The sequence below is a fragment of the Medicago sativa genome, chromosome 8, assembly GCF_051527215.1.
Source record: "Medicago sativa cultivar Bolivia chromosome 8, Bolivia_mono, whole genome shotgun sequence".
Classification (NCBI taxonomy): Eukaryota; Viridiplantae; Streptophyta; class Magnoliopsida; order Fabales; family Fabaceae; genus Medicago; species Medicago sativa.
This window is the reverse complement of record NC_140756.1, coordinates 75,485,821-75,504,215: the sequence shown is the minus strand read 5'-3', so window position 1 is coordinate 75,504,215 and position 18,395 is coordinate 75,485,821. Positions and strand designations below refer to the sequence as shown.

General features: G+C 35.8%; 3 protein-coding genes and 1 long non-coding RNA gene across 4 annotated transcripts; 2 read left to right on the top strand and 2 right to left on the bottom strand.

Moving 5' to 3' along the window:
* The first annotated feature begins 90 nt into the window (after window positions 1-90).
* Window positions 91-887, top strand: LOC146901545 (uncharacterized). Its single transcript, XR_015021414.1, has 2 exons — window positions 91-356; window positions 445-887. It is a non-coding gene; the product is annotated as an uncharacterized LOC146901545 (long non-coding RNA).
* A 124-nt stretch (window positions 888-1,011) lies between these two features.
* LOC146901544 (uncharacterized) lies at window positions 1,012-5,142 on the bottom strand. Its single transcript, XM_085732418.1, has 4 exons — window positions 5,031-5,142; window positions 2,866-4,552; window positions 2,291-2,772; window positions 1,012-2,039 (listed from the first exon to the last, which is right to left on the bottom strand). Exons 1-4 carry the CDS (start codon window positions 5,033-5,035, stop codon window positions 1,232-1,234), a joined length of 2,982 nt encoding a protein of 993 aa, XP_085588544.1. The 5' UTR covers window positions 5,036-5,142; the 3' UTR covers window positions 1,012-1,231.
* Window positions 5,143-6,534: 1,392 nt separating this feature from the next.
* On the top strand, window positions 6,535-7,881 carry LOC146901543 (uncharacterized). Its single transcript, XM_085737066.1, has 2 exons — window positions 6,535-7,026; window positions 7,132-7,881. Exons 1-2 carry the CDS (start codon window positions 6,535-6,537, stop codon window positions 7,879-7,881), a joined length of 1,242 nt encoding a protein of 413 aa, XP_085593192.1.
* A 5,863-nt stretch (window positions 7,882-13,744) lies between these two features.
* LOC146901542 (subtilisin-like protease 4) lies at window positions 13,745-16,714 on the bottom strand. The gene has a single exon (XM_085732410.1). It carries the CDS (start codon window positions 16,232-16,234, stop codon window positions 13,964-13,966), a length of 2,271 nt encoding a protein of 756 aa, XP_085588536.1. The 5' UTR covers window positions 16,235-16,714; the 3' UTR covers window positions 13,745-13,963.
* Window positions 16,715-18,395: the final 1,681 nt, after the last annotated feature.

The window sequence follows — 18,395 nt, the reverse complement described above, 5'->3', positions numbered from 1 at the left end:
ACTTCCGTTTAAAAAAACGTTGATGAGTCACTGACTTTGCTGACATGGCTTTAAAATTTAAACAAAAAACATTATTCTACTTGGAAACACACGTGCATCTTCTTCTCTTCAAATACTGAGTTTTTCTTCCCCCAAATCAAAAACCCTAAAATCAAAATTGAAAAAATTGGAGAAATTATAGCAGCAATCCGCAGCAGTTGCTCGAACTTAAGAAGCCAAAACAACTCTATGCACAGCTCGACTGGAGATCATGATGAATTCGCACCTGATTGTCTCTGGTGTGAAAGTTGTTGTTAGAAGAGTTACAAAGATGTCCAAACAAAGGAAAAAAATTATGGGATTTTAGAAACTTTGTGGTGAGTTTATAATACTTTCAGTTCATATTTATAGATGTTTTTGTTTATGAAGTTCTATAAAATTCAATTTTTTTTATTCTTTGTGTAGGCTCGTAGAATTGATTGTGGCTGTAGTTTTTTTGACTGGTATGCTGAGCGTGTCCAACAGATCCAACAAACAACAATAGTTCAGACACTATGTAGAGAATGTGTCGAGAAGGAAATGGAAATTGCGACACTTAGAAGGACTATGGTGAAGATGCATGGTGATGAGAAAGCTATGAAGAACATGAAGCTTGTTGTTGTTATTTGTTTAGTTTTAAGTGCAATTTGTTTAATTATCATGTGCCTTTTGGTGAAAATGTTGATGTAGTTTTATATGAGTTCATGTGCATTTTTTGTGTAAATGTTGAAGTTATTTGGTCCTCTTAGATTAAGTGTTTATGTCTATTGTAATGGTGAAAATGTTGAAGTAATCTTAGATTAAATGTTTATGACAGTTGTAATTTATGTCAAATCATCATAAATTGCAGGATGAGCGGATTCACATTATCTTAAGCTCACCATGATTTTATCTGTACAATAGTTCAGCGTAAAAATTAGTGTTGGCAGAGATTATTGTTACTAAAATGGATATCCATAACAGTAAAGAGGAAGAAAAAAAATCATGCAATCATAGCCAAAATAACAGGTTCTTCTCATAACTAACTTTAGCATCCTTGGTGGTGCATACATAGCCAAAATAGACAGGTTCTAGTCATAATTAAGCATCCTTAATGGTGCATACACAACCAAAACAAACATAACCAAAATATACTAGTTCTTGACATAAACCAAATATAACTAAAATTGTTCATTTCATTTATTAAAAAAAAAAAAAACTAAAATTGTTCATTTCATCTCCTTATGGTCAACTTCCTCCTACTGTCATCGACTGCTGGTTGTGAACTTGAAGTTGGAAAGAAACTTGATGCTGTTGATTTTTGTGGTGCTGGTTGTGAACTTGATATGGCAGGTTGCTTTGCTTGTTTCAGCTTCTGTTTTGATTGTGAAGTTTGAGAGGGTTTTTTTCCTTGTTTCTGCTTCTGTTTGGGTGGGGCAGTTTGAGATGCATTGGTTTGATTTGGAGCAGTTTGAATTGCAGCAGTTTGAGAAGCATTGGTTTGAATTGGAGAAGTTTGAGATGGACCAGTTTGAGTTGGAATAGTCTGAGTTTGAACATTCTGAGAATTAGCAGTTTGAGATGTAGCAGTTTGAGAGGGCCCTTTGCAGGTTAACTTGTTATGCCCAAATTGTTTGCATTTGCTACATTTCCATGCCCATCCTTTTCTGGTGCATGAACCAGTTTCAGACCTCTTTTCATCAGCATCCTTGTTCCTTGACCTCTTTGGTCTTCCTGGACCCCTTCTTAGCGGTGGTGGTAGTATGTCAACATGCGGTGTTGCAACCCATAAATTTTCACCATTTGTTGGGTAAATAATTGGATTGTAGACAGCCTGATAAGCTTCTTTCCTATAGATTAGAGGGATAGCATTTTCAGGATCCTCTCGTCTATCAATGTAACAGGTTATAGCATGACAACAAGGTATCCCTGTGAGCATCCATCTTCTACAAGTACATTCCATCTTGGTGAGATCAACAATATACTTTTCAGTTGTAAGGCTCCTTATCAAAATAACATCATAGATTTTTTCCCCAGCAATCCTTGTGAAATTAAAAACAAGAAAAATCAGTATTAGCTCAACATATAGCAGTCACAATGACACTGTTAAATAAATACATATGATATAATTAGCAGAATTAGTTCAAAATTTTTATGCAGATTTTTATATAGCAGAATTTTTATGCAGATTTATCTAGCAGAATTTTGATATGCAGATTTTATTGCAAAATATATAGCAGAATTAGTTCAACATATTTGTATTAACATATGAAGTAAGCTAAGAAACTCTTACCTACACCTCCAAAACCTTGACAGTTCTCTTTCTTTGTCCAACTTTTTCTTAATGTTGGGCAAAACTGAACCATTATAACTATCAAATCTTGTTCTGTTAAAGGCCCATCTCTCCATTAGATACCCTATTATTTCTTCAAACATTGTAACAATTGGTTTATGTCTTGGGCCAATAATCACAGAGTTGAATGTTTCAGACATATTATTGACTAAGACATCACATTTTGAGTTATATGTGAATTTTGATTTGCTCCAGTGTCTAGGAGGAATTTTTGATAGATATTCAAATGCCTCATCACTTACGGCCTTGATTTCCTTCATCTCTCTCTCAAATGCTTGCGGATAGCTTGCCTTGGCAGCTTTCCACATCAACTCTTTCAATTTCTTTCCTGCAAACTTCTTTCTGAAGTTGTTATAAAGGTTTCTTACACAAAACCTTTGTTCAACTTCAGGAAGAAGCTCATCCATAGCAGGTAACAAACCCTGCATTACAGATAGATCAATATTCACCTATACCCATTTAAAATAACAAATAAAATTAAAACAAATTAAAAATTAATTTGACATCATTCATACCTTTTGTTGATCTGAAATGAAAGTGAAACTCTTGCAGAAACGCTCTCCACCTAGATCAGTCACCAAAAGTTTAAGGAACCATGCCCAAGAATCCTTTGTCTCTCCTTCAACAACTGCCAATGCAATAGGCAACATTTGATCGTTTGGATCCCTTCCCACGGCTGCCAAAAGTTGCCCCCCATAGTATCCTTTTAAAAAACAACCGTCAAAACCTATAATTCGCCTACATTTTAAAAAGCTTTTCTTACAACCATCTAGACACATGTATAGCCTTTGGAAAGTAGGTAACAGAGGTCTATCCACAAAATCTTCAACAATTATACCCTCAACAATCTCAGCATGTTGCACAGTCAACGTCGCTGTGCTATTTGGATTAGATCTCAAGATTTCGTGACAATAATCATGCAATCTACGGAACTGCTCTTTGAAATTTCCATCAACCAAGTCAATTGCAATTCTCTTAGCTCTATATGCCTTCATCCTACTAACTCCGGTGTGCCACTTTTTATGTGCTCTGTTAGAAATAGTTTCCAAACTGATGGTAGGATTTTCGCTAACTGTAGGGACTAACTTCTTACCAAGCCAAGTTGAATTCATCATCCTCACCTTATATTCTTTCTTGCAATGATGATTGTCATTCAATGTTCTCAACTGCCATGTATCCTCATTTGGTAGCTTGGCACAGTAAGCAAACCACTCACACCCATCATGGCAGACAACTCTAACTCTTATCTTATCATTTTTGGCATACTTTATGTCGTACCCATTATGTATTGAATAAATTGTGACTGCTTCCTTAAATTCTTCCTTTGATGAAAATTTTGAACCTAAAATCCACTTATAATCTAACATCTTCTTTGGCATAACAAATGAGAGGTAACCATTTTTAGGAACTTCATCACCTTCACTGTCAACATCAGTTTCTAAAACCTCTGAGTCATACTCTTCATCAATTTCTGACATCAGTTTCCCTCTTTTTAACTCTCTTAAATTAAAAGAGTCTGGGTCACTAGCTTCTTCTTCTTCATCAAATTGAATCTCATCTGTTGGTGCAATTGTTGTGGATTTTGTTGGTCTGCCTTTCCTCTTCTTTGGAACAGATGCATTATTATTTTTCTTAGGTCTACCGCCTTTGTTCTTCTGTTGTTTACTTCCTGCACCTACTTCTACACCATCATGTATTTCACTATCCACATTAGTATTGTTGAGATGATTTAATATGACTTCATCATTCAAACCCACTTCATCATCTGAATCCTCGAACCTCTCACCTAGTGCACTATCTTCGCTATCCACGCCTCCCTCATTTTCAGCTTCAAATACTGATGGGGCAATATTCTCAGTTTGGCATACAGGTTCTGTTTGGGCTATTTTTGCATTTTGGCCTATATATTCAGGTTGGGTTACTGGATGGACAAGATACAAATCTACTTTCCCGTTGTTCTTAAGCATTTTCTCCATTTCCAAAGCTCCAACATCGTCCTTTAAAATTTTCAATTGTCCAGCAAAGTCATACCACATCTCAACTATATCTGCATACCCCATTTTTTCCTTAACAATTTCCTTAATCTCAATATACCCCCACAAATCAGAATCAAGCTCCCAATTAGACACACTACCCTCATATGTTCCTTTGGTATCCACAAAACTACCACCATGGTGGATGTCAACACGATAACGACAAATACTGTAAAATAACAAATTTGGACCACATTCAATAAAAGGACCACATTCAATAAAAAAATGCAAATAAAGGCACAACAGTCCAACATAACATAAGTCAGTTTGGACCACATACATAAAGAACTCATTTTTAACACCATCCACTATAGTTCAACACTACCCCACCACTGACAGTGAAGGATCCAAACAGAATAAACTACAATTAAGATTGATACTCACAAAAAACACAGATAAAACAATTCAGAAATAGAAAGGCTAACACAAAAATTCATGTTGAATGAAACAAACTGAATAAGATATTTTTTGAATAAAACAGTAAAATCCAAACTAAGAATCATATGGCAACCAATTGAACAGAATCGAAAATTTTGGACAGAATCGCGTTTCATCAAAGTCGCGATTGAACATAATCGCGTTTGAGAACAATTGAACAGAATCGCGTTTGGAAAGAATCACATTTGAATGGACAGAATCATACGCACCTCATTGAAGCCAAGCACAAGAGAAACGAAATCCAGATTTGTTGATGATGATGATGATTTTCGCCCCTTTCACAAACCCTAGAATTGGAAATCTCAACAGTTGGTCTGTTTCTCTTCTTCACGTCCGTCACTTTTCTTTTTAACGGAGTTAATGCCACTTCAACATCCTAGATGACACATCAGCGTTTTTTTTTTTAAATTGTAAAAAAGGTTAATTTTGCAGGCTTTGGGTGAGATAAAGGACTAGTTTGGGAAAAAAAAAGATAAAGGACCTAAGTGTTACAAATAAATAAGATAAAGGACCTCTGGTGCATTTTTGCCTAAACAATTTCATTAAGTTTATTCTTATGCTAATATTTTTCCCACCCTATCTCATACTCATGCGCCCTGTGTAATTTTTGAAAATGTCTTTTGGATTACGTAATTCAGAAAAATACGAAATGCAATTCGGATTACGTAATCCGAACTGCTTCGATATATATAAGGAAAATCATTCCTCCTGTTTTACAGTTTCAACTTTTCACTTTCTCTCTCCCTTATCCCAAAATTCGAATTGCACAAATCTGTCCAAACTTAAAGTTTTTTTGCTCAAAATCACCGCATGCAAGTTAATTAGGTCCCAAAATTTGAAGCTTTAACAAACATCAAATTGAAGGTTAGTATTGATTCCTTATGCATGCAAGTTAATTAGGTCAATTTTTTTTTGTGCTCTGAAGCTGTTTGGATTATAAAATCTGAATTGCACCTGTGTTATTTTTTCCATGTGTTGTGTTGTGTCTTTTATATTGATTACCCTAATATGCATGTTACAAGTATGAATCATGTTGAGCCTCGACAGAAGGCATCGACAGAAGGCAGAGGCTGAGGTTATAGTTTGAGTTCCTAGACATAGGGGTGGCATGGAACGTCGTGTTGATGCTGACGATGAGCCTCAGCCTGAGCCAGAGTACGATCAGATGGACGTGGAACATCAGGTGGAGGTTGATGCTCAGGCTGAGGAGGATGTGGGTGATGCTGAGGAGGATGTGGATGATGGCCAGCAGTAGCGGCGAGGGCGGAGGGGGATGCGTTTGCTGGAGCAAGACCCTGAGTCTCTTGATGACTATCCCGGTGGCCCACACGATACTACCCTGCTGACGAGGTACCATGTTCATGTGGCCAGGAAGGCTGCTGATGATGAGGTACCTATTAATGTGATGCTTTAATGATTGTAAACTGTTGTTAATCTTTGTGAAACTGATGTTAATGTTTTGTTTTTAATTTTTTGCAGTGGCGAAGCAATTTAAAATGCATCAACAACGGGAATAAGATTGATTTGATGCATTATGATGATACCAAGCTTATCATGGCTGCACAGTGGTGGCGTGATAGACTGAGTGCCACCGGTATTTCTTGACTTCAGGATACCAGCTACAGCCAGATTAACCATGACCTATGTTTTGCATTTGCGGAGAGGTGCCACGAGGAGACTTCGAGCTTCCATCTTCCATTTAGGGAGATGACAATGACACTTGATGATGTGTCCTGTTTGATGCATCTCCCCATTGATGGCATATTTTTTTCCCACAATAGTATTTCAAGGGACGATGCGGTGGAGATGATGATGCGGTATTTGGGGTCTTCTCCGGGATATGCTCTTGAGGAGGTGAATGACACCGGAGGTGCACATGCACGGTTTAGCTACTTGAGGAGGATTTTCAATGAGCGTCTTTTGCAGCAGTTTGAGGCTGATAATAAGGGTGATATGGAGGATGAGGTGCAGAATTTGTGGGCGCAGGCTCTCCGCATATATTTGTTGTACTTGGTGGGGATCACTATCTTCATTGACAAGAGCGCCACCTATGTGGATGTTGTCTATCTGAGGTACTTCAGAGACCTGGAGGTTGTTGCTGGTTATTCATGGGGAGTTGCTGCACTATCACACTTGTATGAGGAGACTAACAATGTCGCACATTGGAACACCAAGCATCTGTCAGGATACTTGACTTTCTTGCATGTATAGATAAATAATTATGTTTGTTTTTTCATCTGTAAGTGTTGATTGTTTGTATATTTATATGTAGTTGTCTTTGTTGCATGCTTGAGTGTATCAGCATTTCAGGGGTATAGGCAACAAGGATGTGTGGGGTGGATATCGGGAACATCAGCATCCACGCGCCATGCTTTTTGCACCACGGGTGGGTTTATCTGCACCAGACGAGTACAGAGGGCATCTGGATCAGCTGGATCTAGCGGGCATTGTCATGGCCCATATGGAAAGCACCGTGTTGCATGTCCGTTTGAGCGGGTCAGCCTTTACTCTGGATGTCTCATATACGGTAACTGCAAGGTGAGATATATGCCGGAGCGGGTGCTTCGTCAGTTTGGGTACATTCAGACCGTCCCCAGACATCCACATGAGAGTGCACCTCCCCAGGTGACCTTAGTGGATATCACCTACCGCTTTCAACATTTTCTTGATCATGTGCTGACACCTCAACAGTTGTGTCACCGTGCACTACAGGGTGTGGAGGCAGAAGAGGGATACATCAGATGGTTTTATCCCGTCTCTCATCCACGCATGATTCTTCCACTGGAGGATGTTCAGGTGCCGAGGCCACTAGAGCAACAGGCCCTTGATGAGGTTGATGTTGAGGAGGATGGAGATCAGGGGTACTCGGAGTTGTCCGAAACGTTGACCTGTATCAGAGACCGTGTGTATGCTGTGATGTACAGTGGTGTGGTGCCGCAAGGGTCTGAGGCATGGAAACATTTAGAGGAAGTCTTGAGAGAGGTTTTTGGTGGGAAGTTTTATCGTCGTAGGCATAATGTTCAGGGTGGCAGGGGTAACAAGGGTATAGTCATTGGATGATTGTAATTTTTAATTATGTTATGTTTGAATAATTTGGATAATTTTTAGTGATGTAACATTTGGATAATTTTATTTTTATGTTTGATTAATATTATGTTTGAAAATTATGTTGTGTTCTTTTGAATTAAATTTTATGTTTTGAATATGGTCAATGCATGGTATGTCGTTTAGAAGCAACCTAAATGCGCCAAAACATTCATGTTTTAGCCAAAACATATGACTTCTGTCTCTGTGCTGATGCAGTTCGGATTATATAATCTATAATGGTTTTACACATCCCGGATTATATAATCCGGAAACATCCTTTTTCACCCCAAATGTTGACTTTTTACGAGGTGATTGACACATTTCGAATTATATAATCCGGAATGTGTAAAACCAGTCCGGATTATATAATCCGAACTCATCCAATGCACTTTAGCATCAAGATCCTTCAAGGTGCTTCAAGCTCCAAAATGCATGAAATTTTCTGGATTATATAATCCAAAAGTAGTTCGGATTATATAATCCGGACTAGGGGTATTTTTGAGAAAAAAATAGGGCGCGCTAGAATCCAGCAGGGTGGGAAAAGTAATAATCTTGTATTTTAATTAAGTAAAAAAAATTGTATTTTAAATTTTGGGCCGGTTTTTAGGAAGTTAATTTGTTAACCCGTCAACTTTTTGTGGCTTTGGCTCGGGCACACCCCCGTTAACACCCGTAGTATAAAGATTATCTCGGTAGAAAAATTAGATGAAGTTTAGTTTAATAACCACATTAGTATCTATAGATAGAAATTTGTTAGAGGAAGCATGACCATAATATGTGCACAAACCCAACCCAAGTGTGAGGTTCCTTAAGCTCTTGTTTTAGGTCTTACCTTAAAAAAATTATGTGGTGAACTATGAGCCACTTATCCTCCTTCTCTCTAAAATCCAAATCCTCCTTCTTTGTGTAATTTTTCAGGATCTTCTGTTGAACTACGAGCCACTTATCAGACCAACCAATCAAAATGGAGAAGTAAAATTGACAAATGTTGAATAAAACATGAATTATGAATTTCTACAAAATATTTTTTTAGCTCTAATTAGTATTATTGAAATTAAAATTGTAAGCTTATTATTTATACATAATTGAAGAATGGTTGAATATTATCAAAATAATTTACATAATATAATTGAAGTAGAACGTTGGGCCTATGAGTTAATAAAAAAGAGGAAAAAATAGAAACGAGTTTGGGTCTCAATACCCGAATAGCCCAACATCCTTGATTCTCGCTACAAAACCCTAGCCTCCCCCTTTCACTCTTTATAAGCGCCTCACCCTCTCTATTCCTCACCCAAAAATAACGCTTCTCAAAAGCTGCAATTTTTATTCCCTCTTTCTCTTCCCTTGTTTTCTGAATTTGAATAGATGGGTAAATTGAATCTTTCATTATCTGTCTATCTTTCACTATATATAAAATATGTATGTGTTTGTTGACTTTTATGATTGAATTGCGTATGTTATGTTCGAGAGGGGAAAATTTGTTATTATTATTTACAAGAAGAATTTTAGGTTGTTCACCTTGTTTTGTAATTTATTGGGTCTACTTTTACAGTTCCTTTTGCCTATTTAATCTTATTTTGCTTTGCGTCCACCAGATCCACGAATGAAGCAACAAAACTCAATTCATGGATTTTCACTTCAAATCAGGTCAAAGGGAAACTGAGTAAAAATCCTACGAGTGTGATTTCTTTGATTAAATGTCAGTAAGATGATACACTTATAATTCCTTCAAGTTTATTATTTTTAATTAGTTGATTTTACTATGATTGAATTCAATTTATTTTGTTAATTGAATTTGTAGGTTTTATCTTGGTGATATGATTTAGTGATTGGTTTATGTATTATATATTTTCTCCACTCGATATATAAATTTTTTATTTTGTATTTCATAAATTCTCCTACAACAAGGAATCAATTTATAAGCACTTATTATTCACTGGATTTTTAAGTACAATGTTATGTATTTTTTTATAATATCATATTATTGTAATATATATCAAGGATAAATTACATATGAATAGAAGGCAAGCGAGCAACGAGTTGTGCCGCTAAACCTTTTTGAATGACAAAGTCAATTCTCGTAAAAACGACATTCATGGACCTAGAAAGCATGACATTGTTATGCATGATCATTTGAACTCTATGTAGAAGGTTAACAACCCCTAACGCTAGGAAGCCAAAATTATTTTGAATATAATTTTTGTAGTTAAGTAAAACTATTGAGGTACAATATTTGAAATAAAAATAATACTTTTATGCAAAGTCCTTAAAAAAAACATAAACAATAAGATGTTGTATAAAATAAACATTTCAAAATATGCAGTTACAATAAGATGTTGTTTTAGGTTGAACATTTATGTTTTTATTTGTATTTCTACTAACCATTACAATTTTTGTTCAGCCAAACCCGTATTGTTATTAACAATGGTGGTGGTAGTTGTTAACATGAATTTTCATATGTTCATTTCGACAGGAAAAGTGATGTGCAAGTAGCATCATATATTCTAATTTATATTGAAATCAAGAAGACACAAGTCCACCATAGATGTGATTCTTGTATAGGAAGCTTTCACTTCCTTAGGATCAGAGTGGTTAGTCGCGTCGTATATCGGTAGGATCTCGTCATAGACATCATCCTTCCTTTCAACGTCATTTATTTCGTCTAGTATATCAACAAGCTTTTGGATCGTATCTTTAAAAGAGAAAAGTGATGATCAAGAGTACAAAAAAAATTAAGTCCAAGGAGGAAGCATGGTTTCGACAACAAAGGAATTTGACAGATGTTTGGATTTCAACTTAAAGAATTTCAAATCCTCGCTGAAGAGGCAAGATCAAAGGTCCAGACACATGGAAAACAAGCTAAAGTTGTCGAAAAGATTTAGTTTCTAGCCGTTAGTTTGTTAGTTATTTTTTCATAGAAAAAATGGGTCACAATTCATTAACAAAAATTCTATAAACTCAAAGTACACGAGTGAAGAATGTATGTAACAATGATTTGCTGAACCATCTTTACTTAATGCAATGCAATTTATCTTTCTTTAAGTTTCTTTGCCTTTTAAAATTCTATGTATTTTAGTTTTTTAATCTTCAAACATATTATTGATTTATGTCAAAAGACAATTATCTTCATCATAAAATAGTTTTCTTCATCTTGTTCGTAAGCAAATCCATGAACATTCATATGTTTTTTGGAAACTCATTGCACAACATGTCATAGGATTTCTAGTTTGATCTTGCAAGTAACAATTTAAAACTAGTCTTATTGTTTACCAAAAACACCGGTAAACAGTAGTTCAAATCGAAATATTAGGAGTCGAGGTCTAACTTCTACCTCATTGTTTGTTGAAGAATTATAATGTCTCTTTGTATCATTAGAAAGCATGGTGCTAATTAATGATAGTTATATTCGAAGGATCCGCAATGTCTGTTGTGGCTAGTTCTTTTGGAGTTTTATTCATCAAAACTAGCATAAATGGATATGTTAATATTGCTTCCCAATTTCCTTTACCATGTTGATGAACAACGATCCCCAGAGCGTCAAGTTCAGTCTTAGTTCAATCGTCCACTTGGTATCTCATAATTGAAGACCTCTTTGAGATAGTTGTGTCAATGGTTTTGGATCTAGTTGTATAACCTGAAGATGAATCATTCTGAAAACAATTAAATAAGCTTCCTCTAGTTAGCAACATGATGAAATTTATCTATGAATTCTACTACAACATTTTTTACTTACAACCACACTAAAAACATATCAAAATATGAAGATTTTTTTTTCTATTTAAGATGATGATGCTTTTTAAACTATGGTGACTTAAGGTATTGCATATTCAATCGACAATGATTATGATATAAGGAGTAATCATAGTACATTGGATATGATGAATACTTATGATTTATCTTATCCTTGCTAGTATAATCCATTCAAGATGGAAGTAAGGAAATTTTATAATTATTATCAAGGATTTAAAAGCCTATTACACGTGTATGCATTAATTTTCCATGTTCCATCATGTCAATATGTTAATCATTTACCTTAAACCTTAAAGTCCTTTAAAGGATATGAACTGCAAATGCGAAAATCTATTGTATTGAGCGAAGTAATCTGAAACCCTAATGACAACGGGTTTTTTCAACGAGATTTGTTTCGGAGGTCATTTTTCTAGCGTTGGTCCCCACGTATCCCTTCCCTCGTAATTTTCTAGCGGCAGTATAGGCAAAGCTATAAGACAAATAATTTTTCAACAGAGAAATAAAATAAATTGTTTCAATACAATTTTGTCACTCTATTTTTCATGTAAAATTAATTTTTACACTATGTTTGGTTGGTAATTTTTTGTCTCTATTTTTCATCTAAAATTAATTTTTACACTATGTTTGGTTGGTAATTTTTGTTTGAAGGAAACAATGTGATCTGACCGGATCAACAGAACGACGTCTGGTGCAGTGAACTTGGTTGTTCTTGAGTGTTTGGAATGGCGGGGTGGTGTACCTACAACCACTCCGATGCTCAAGTTAGTATTTGAGCAAGAAAGATGAACTAGGGTGAATGAAATCGTACCTTGGGAGACCGATCAAGTCTTCTTATATCGAGAGTTGCAGGTTTGTATTTGTATTCCACATGTTTGCTTATTTTTTTTAGAGTAAGTCATTTTATTGATACCATATTTTTAGTAAGGGACTCATTGTGGCTATCACCAAATCTAACTTTCTCGCAGCCTTACAAATAACCTGCCAACAAATGGTTGAATTAGGCATTTAAAAGATCACCTATTATCAACACGAGGAAACACTAACACCAAAGAATTTTTCTTCTGAAATTGGATGAAATTAAAGATCGTGATCTTTTAGTATTTTTCATCATTGAACAAATGTGGGAGAAATTTGTTTAATTGTTAGGATTAAGATTTTTGTTTGTTAATGTCATTTTGGCTTTTGAAATTTTTTATGTATTATTCCATGTATTTGACTTTAAATATGAGTAGAGAATATTCCTAATTGTCTTCGTGGGCTTAACTCAGTTGGTATGGACAATGCATAATATATGCAAGGTCCGGGTTCAAACCCCGACCACCACAAAAAAAAAAAAAAAACAGCTTGAGTTTGAGTTAAAATGATCATGAGCACCAAAGAAATAACTGATAGCACCAAAGAAATAACTGATTGAGTTTGAGTTAAAATGATCATGAGCACCAAAGAAATAAACATTTATTTTTTTAGCAATAAAGAAACGTGATTTGTTTATTTGTGCTCTTTAGGTTTTCGTAACAATTACCTGAAATTTTGGTAGGAACAAATCCCACTTTTGAAATGTATGCTTGGTTTTCATAATGAATTGCGTTAAAATCCTTAGTTCTCTACTTATTCACCGTGTAAATTACTTGACGAAAAAATAAATAAACAGGTTAAGTTACACCAGTGTTTCGGTATTTGTTGAAGTTCTAAGATATAGAAATAACATGTTCTTAGAGTAAATTCTGATTTTGTTCCCCGATTCACATGCTCTTCTACTTCTAGTGTTGGTGTACTCTGATCAGTATCTTTACATTTTGCTAAATCTTTATTTTCCTTTAGCTGAACGAAGATGTTGTAAATTAAAACTTCAGCGTTTTAACTTTAAACATTTTAAAATTGATGATCTATTAAATAAAATATATTAAGCAGTCTTGTATATTGGGCTATCTGGAAAGATGTTGATAGAGACCAAAGTATCTTGTATCTATCCATACATATTTCTTGTGAGGCATAATCATGACAATTTTAATCCCAATATAATTTGTTTTTGGAGAATTATTTGATACCAATGAGAAAAGTGGATACTGATACCCATTAGGCAAAATTAACCCAAAATTTAAATTCACTGAACAAATAATTAAATATGAAATAGTAACATGGCATCAAATGATTGGATGTTGGGTAACATATCCAATAAAACTCCAATATAATGGCGTTGTCACATTTTTTTTCTTTCTATTAATGTTGTAGCTAGTAGGGTAATTTTCTGGCCATTGCATTTGTTTTCTTGTAGTACAAGCTGTTGCTTGGTTTCATTACTGTCTTATGTGAAATTGACCAAGATAGGACTCCTGACAGTGTGTTTAGCAGAAACCCATTTTAGAAACCCTTGAGCATGTTCTACTGTCTTATTACCCGACCCTATACGGTTGAAAATCACAGAATATGTGTGTTTCTGGTTGGCTTCTGAAAAGTAGAGCTTTTTTGGCTGGACATTCACATCAACTCCTTTTGGTGCTGTGACTATGGCAACATAAGACGAGTGTGCCTCACCGACATTTGTCACTGTCCTTGTGAAAGTCTGCGAGGAACCAAGCACGACAGAAAATGAGGGGTAGTTAAGCTCTCCCTCGGGAATGCTTGATGTCTCAGTGCAGTTAATTTTTCTGTGTGCGATGATCCCAACTTCCCTGTCACTGTAGCCTAAACCACATAGATAAGGTATATAATCATCAGGTTGGATATCATATACTAATCCAGGATCATCTGCTTTTGATGGATTCACGTGGCCCGAACCTGTGGCAAAAAGATCTGCCGGCTGAAGTGTTTCATCGACAACGAGTTTGTTTTCTAAATTTAGTGTGTCTGCAGAAGTCATTATGGCAGATTTTATGGCTGCTGGTGACCAATCAGGGTGAGAGCTTTTGAGCAAAGCAGCAATGCCACTAAGATGTGGGCATGACATCGATGTGCCTGACATAATGTTGAAGGTGAGTTTTGGATCGGTGTTGTTATCCAAGGGGAATGGCCATGCCGCTAGGATGTTCACGCCTGGTCCTATAATATCCGGTTTCAATATACCAGGACTTGGCAAGTTGGGACCTCTTGAAGAGAATGATGCAACGGATGGCGCTAAGGAGTCCCCGATAATCGTTCCCTTAAATGAAATGGTTGCTGTAGGTGTTGAAGTGGAATTTATATAGGCCTTGATCTTTAGTCCATCAGCATAGCTTACATGTGTTGCTGGTAGGACATGTACATCAGCTGAGAGACTGAAACCATTGGGTTCATCATTCATGAGAATCATGGCGATACCACCTGCTCTTTGTACTTCCTGTCCTTTGGCAATTCTTCCTATACCCCCTCCCCTCTCACACAAAACAACCTTTCCTCTGAAGTCAATTTCACTCAAGGATCCATTAGCACAAAATGAAGATTCTAGTTTGCCATTTATTCCTGCATATGCTAAGGGCAACAGTGTAGGAGAGAAATTGGAAGGCTGGAAAACAGATTCACCCTCAAAGTCTTCTCCATTTCCAAGGACTGCTGTTGCCACAATGGTTCTGTCAATAGTGCTTGCTCCAACTGTGAGCATCCATGGGGCTCCATTAACCAAGGAGGCTTCAGAAGGGCCAAAGTTTCCTGCTGAAATACTTACAAAGATTCCCTTCTGAATTGCTGCAAAAGCGCCTATGGCAGTGCTATCATTGAAAAATGGAGGAGGCTCACTTAGACCAAGTGATATCGATATTACATCCACACCATCCTCCACAGCTGCATCTAATGCCGCTAGTATATTACTCTCGGCACAGTCTTCTCCAAAGCACACTTTGTAAATTGCTAGGTGAGCATGAGGAGCCATCCCTGCTGCCGTACCTTTAGCATTTCCTAGCACTTCTGCATTGTCGACAAAAGCACCAGCCGCTGTACTTGCTGTGTGAGTCCCGTGTCCATCCTCATCAATTGGTGCTTCAGCTTTCTCTCCTTTTACTGCTGCATTGTTGAATGATCTTGCTCCAATTAATTTGTTGTTACAAATTGTACCATTAAGTTCGCATCTCCCTTTCCATTTCGACGGTGGTGGTGGTATTCCTTCATCGCTAAACGAAGGATGATGATCAGGTGTGATTCCTGAATCTAGAACACCAATAATAACTCCTTTTCCAAAATTTGATTCCTTCCAAAATCCGATATTTTGCTGCAAACCCAAGAAATCTGGGGTATGTGTGGTTTGACGACGCAGTGTCCTTTCGGGATGAGCTGAAACAAAACCATTCTTCTGTTCAACAGCTCTCAACTCTTCTTGAGTTAGTCTTGCAGCAAAACCACTCAACACATTTCGGTATGAATAAATCATTCGCGGTTGTTCATCAGAGCTCATAACCGTAGTTGGCATGAATGAATGGTGCCAGCTTTCTAAATCTTCTTCTGATTGAGAAAATAGCTTACCCTCTGGCTTATTCACATGGATAATGTATATTTTTGAACTGCTTTTCTCAGTACTTCGAGTGGTAGGGTTTAGTTCACTTCCATGAGTTAAATGAATATCGAAACTCAACACGAAAGTGAGAGCAATGAAAAGGAAATGATCCATGTTCAAGAGAAACTTTACTTTCTAGTTTCTACTTGATGGAAGAATGAAAGAGGTGTGCTCTAAATACATTCACAATGATTATATATTTATATGTAAGTGACACTTCTTGATTGCTGGCATGGTTATATACTAAGTTATAACATGTTATATTATATATATGTCATATGATTGTGATAATATTTATGCTTAAGTCGGCAACAATGATTAGTATTTGTTTTTAAAAGGTTGTTGTTGTCTTGTTGTTCCTACCTACCATATTCTGTTTAGCTTAATTTGTTGGAAGATTGCTTCATGGAATCATGGATATTTCCTTGAGTTTTTTTCTCTGCAGGCTGTATCTTTGCATTTGCTGTGTAATTCCACTTGGAATTTTTCTACTGCCCCTAAGAATCAAAATGCACACAGTGTATACTTTAATGTCAAGTGAACTTCAAAAACTAATGTCAAATTTATATTAAGACAAAGTTATATAGATTTTATTTACGAGAATGTTCTTTGTAAGTTATGCGTTCATACAATGGGCAAGGAACACTTGTCAAAGCCACATTATGCCTTTTCAAGAAAAAAATAATGCATCAAAGACTATTTTAGTCTTTAAGAAAAACTATGAGAATTGGTTTCTTAGGACAAATAAAAGTACTTTTTAGTCCAGGAAAAAAAATTGGGAAAACTTCGACTATCCCTTAGCTACCATTAGAAATTGGATAATTAGGTGCTTAACAAATAATTAAAAAGATCCAAATTTATTCCCAGCAATAATTACAAATAGACAATTTGATCTTTACAACAAAAAGATCCTTAAATAATTTATTCTTCAATAAACGGTCAATTTTTATTCTTTTTCTTTCGCATTCAAGCAACCACCATCTACATAAATATATCATTTTATCTAAGAACTAAGAAATATGTATGTATAATCATTATTGTCAAGGAATTGTCTCCTTTTAATTATTGATAGGCTTTAAGATATTATTTTCACCCATTGAGGGATGATTCAACACTTTCTTTCAGAGGGATTCATAATTTCTTTTCACAGCTAGCTACTTCAATTAATTCAACTTTTAGCACAATTTCACAAGAAAAAGTTTACTTAAAGAAAACAAATAGACTCAAAAGGAGGCACTAGTGGAAAATATGTAACGAACTAATGGGGCCAGAAAAATGCCTAGAATGCTTCAACCATATCTCCACATCAAGCAAATAAAATTCGTTTTGGAATAGTCTCAAAACAAGTTCTAGAATGCACTACTTGAGAAATATCACTCAGAATTCTGCTCTTTACCCAACATTTTTTTTGCTCGATCCCAACTGAAAAGACCAAAATACCCCTGCGTGATTCAACGTGAGATAACTCACATTTGGTTTTTTTCAATTTTTGTATTTTTCTTCCCAGCCACTTCCTCTCTCTCAAGCAGAACTCACTCAAGCTTCATGTAACATTTTTCAATTCTGCAATATCCAAATTCTAAATTAAGCAACCATAGCAAAACGTATGTAATCAAAGAGGCTAGTTGGTCCAATTCAACAATTTTCCAATTCTGCAAATTCCAAATCGTACACTGAAACGGTTGGTTTGTTTCCAATTTTCCAATTTTTCAAAGAGGCTAGTAATCGTACAAAAACGTGAAGTGGGTAAACCAACATAATCACATATGAAAATTCTGAAGTGGGTAAACCACTTCAACCATAGTAATCGTACACTGAAAATTCTGCAATATCGAAAGAAAACCAACGTTGGAATTCAATGTGAATTTTCAACGGGGTAATTTTGGAAATTCATTTGGGAATGAGCAAAACGTATTGGGCAAAGAGCGGTATTCTATCACTCAAACTAAAAGAGGGGATATAAATTCATATTTAAGCACAACTCTTTTAACAAGTCTCATATTTAGATGCAAATAACTAAGAAAGGTATCAAACAAAAAGATTTATGCTAATTATCAACTTTTAATTGAACACTCCCAAGAAAACCCAAATTAATGCATATCAGGGCCCGTTTGATGGTCAGAATATGATAGAGGCAGAATATGATATAAAGCTGGATAGAGATATGATATGATAAGGACATGATAAACATTAATTATATCATGTGTTTGATGCGCACATGATAACAAACAAGACAATGCAAAAATTATCAACTCAAAACACTTTTTCCCTCCAC

Bases quoted from the DNA above. Each gene is read 5' to 3' on its own strand.
- LOC146901543 (XM_085737066.1), top strand. From the start codon at position 6,535: ATGACACTTGATGATGTGTCCTGTTTGATGCATCTCCCCATTGATGGC. The intron at 7,027-7,131 runs GTATAGATAAAT...TCAGCATTTCAG, and splicing joins GATACTTGACTTTCTTGCAT to GGGTATAGGCAACAAGGATG.
- LOC146901542 (XM_085732410.1), bottom strand. From the start codon at position 16,234: ATGGATCATTTCCTTTTCATTGCTCTCACTTTCGTGTTGAGTTTCGAT.
- LOC146901544 (XM_085732418.1), bottom strand. The intron at 2,773-2,865 runs GTATGAATGATG...TCTGTAATGCAG, and splicing joins TCATTTCAGATCAACAAAAG to GGTTTGTTACCTGCTATGGA. The intron at 2,040-2,290 runs GTAAGAGTTTCT...TAATTTCACAAG, and splicing joins TCAAGGTTTTGGAGGTGTAG to GATTGCTGGGGAAAAAATCT.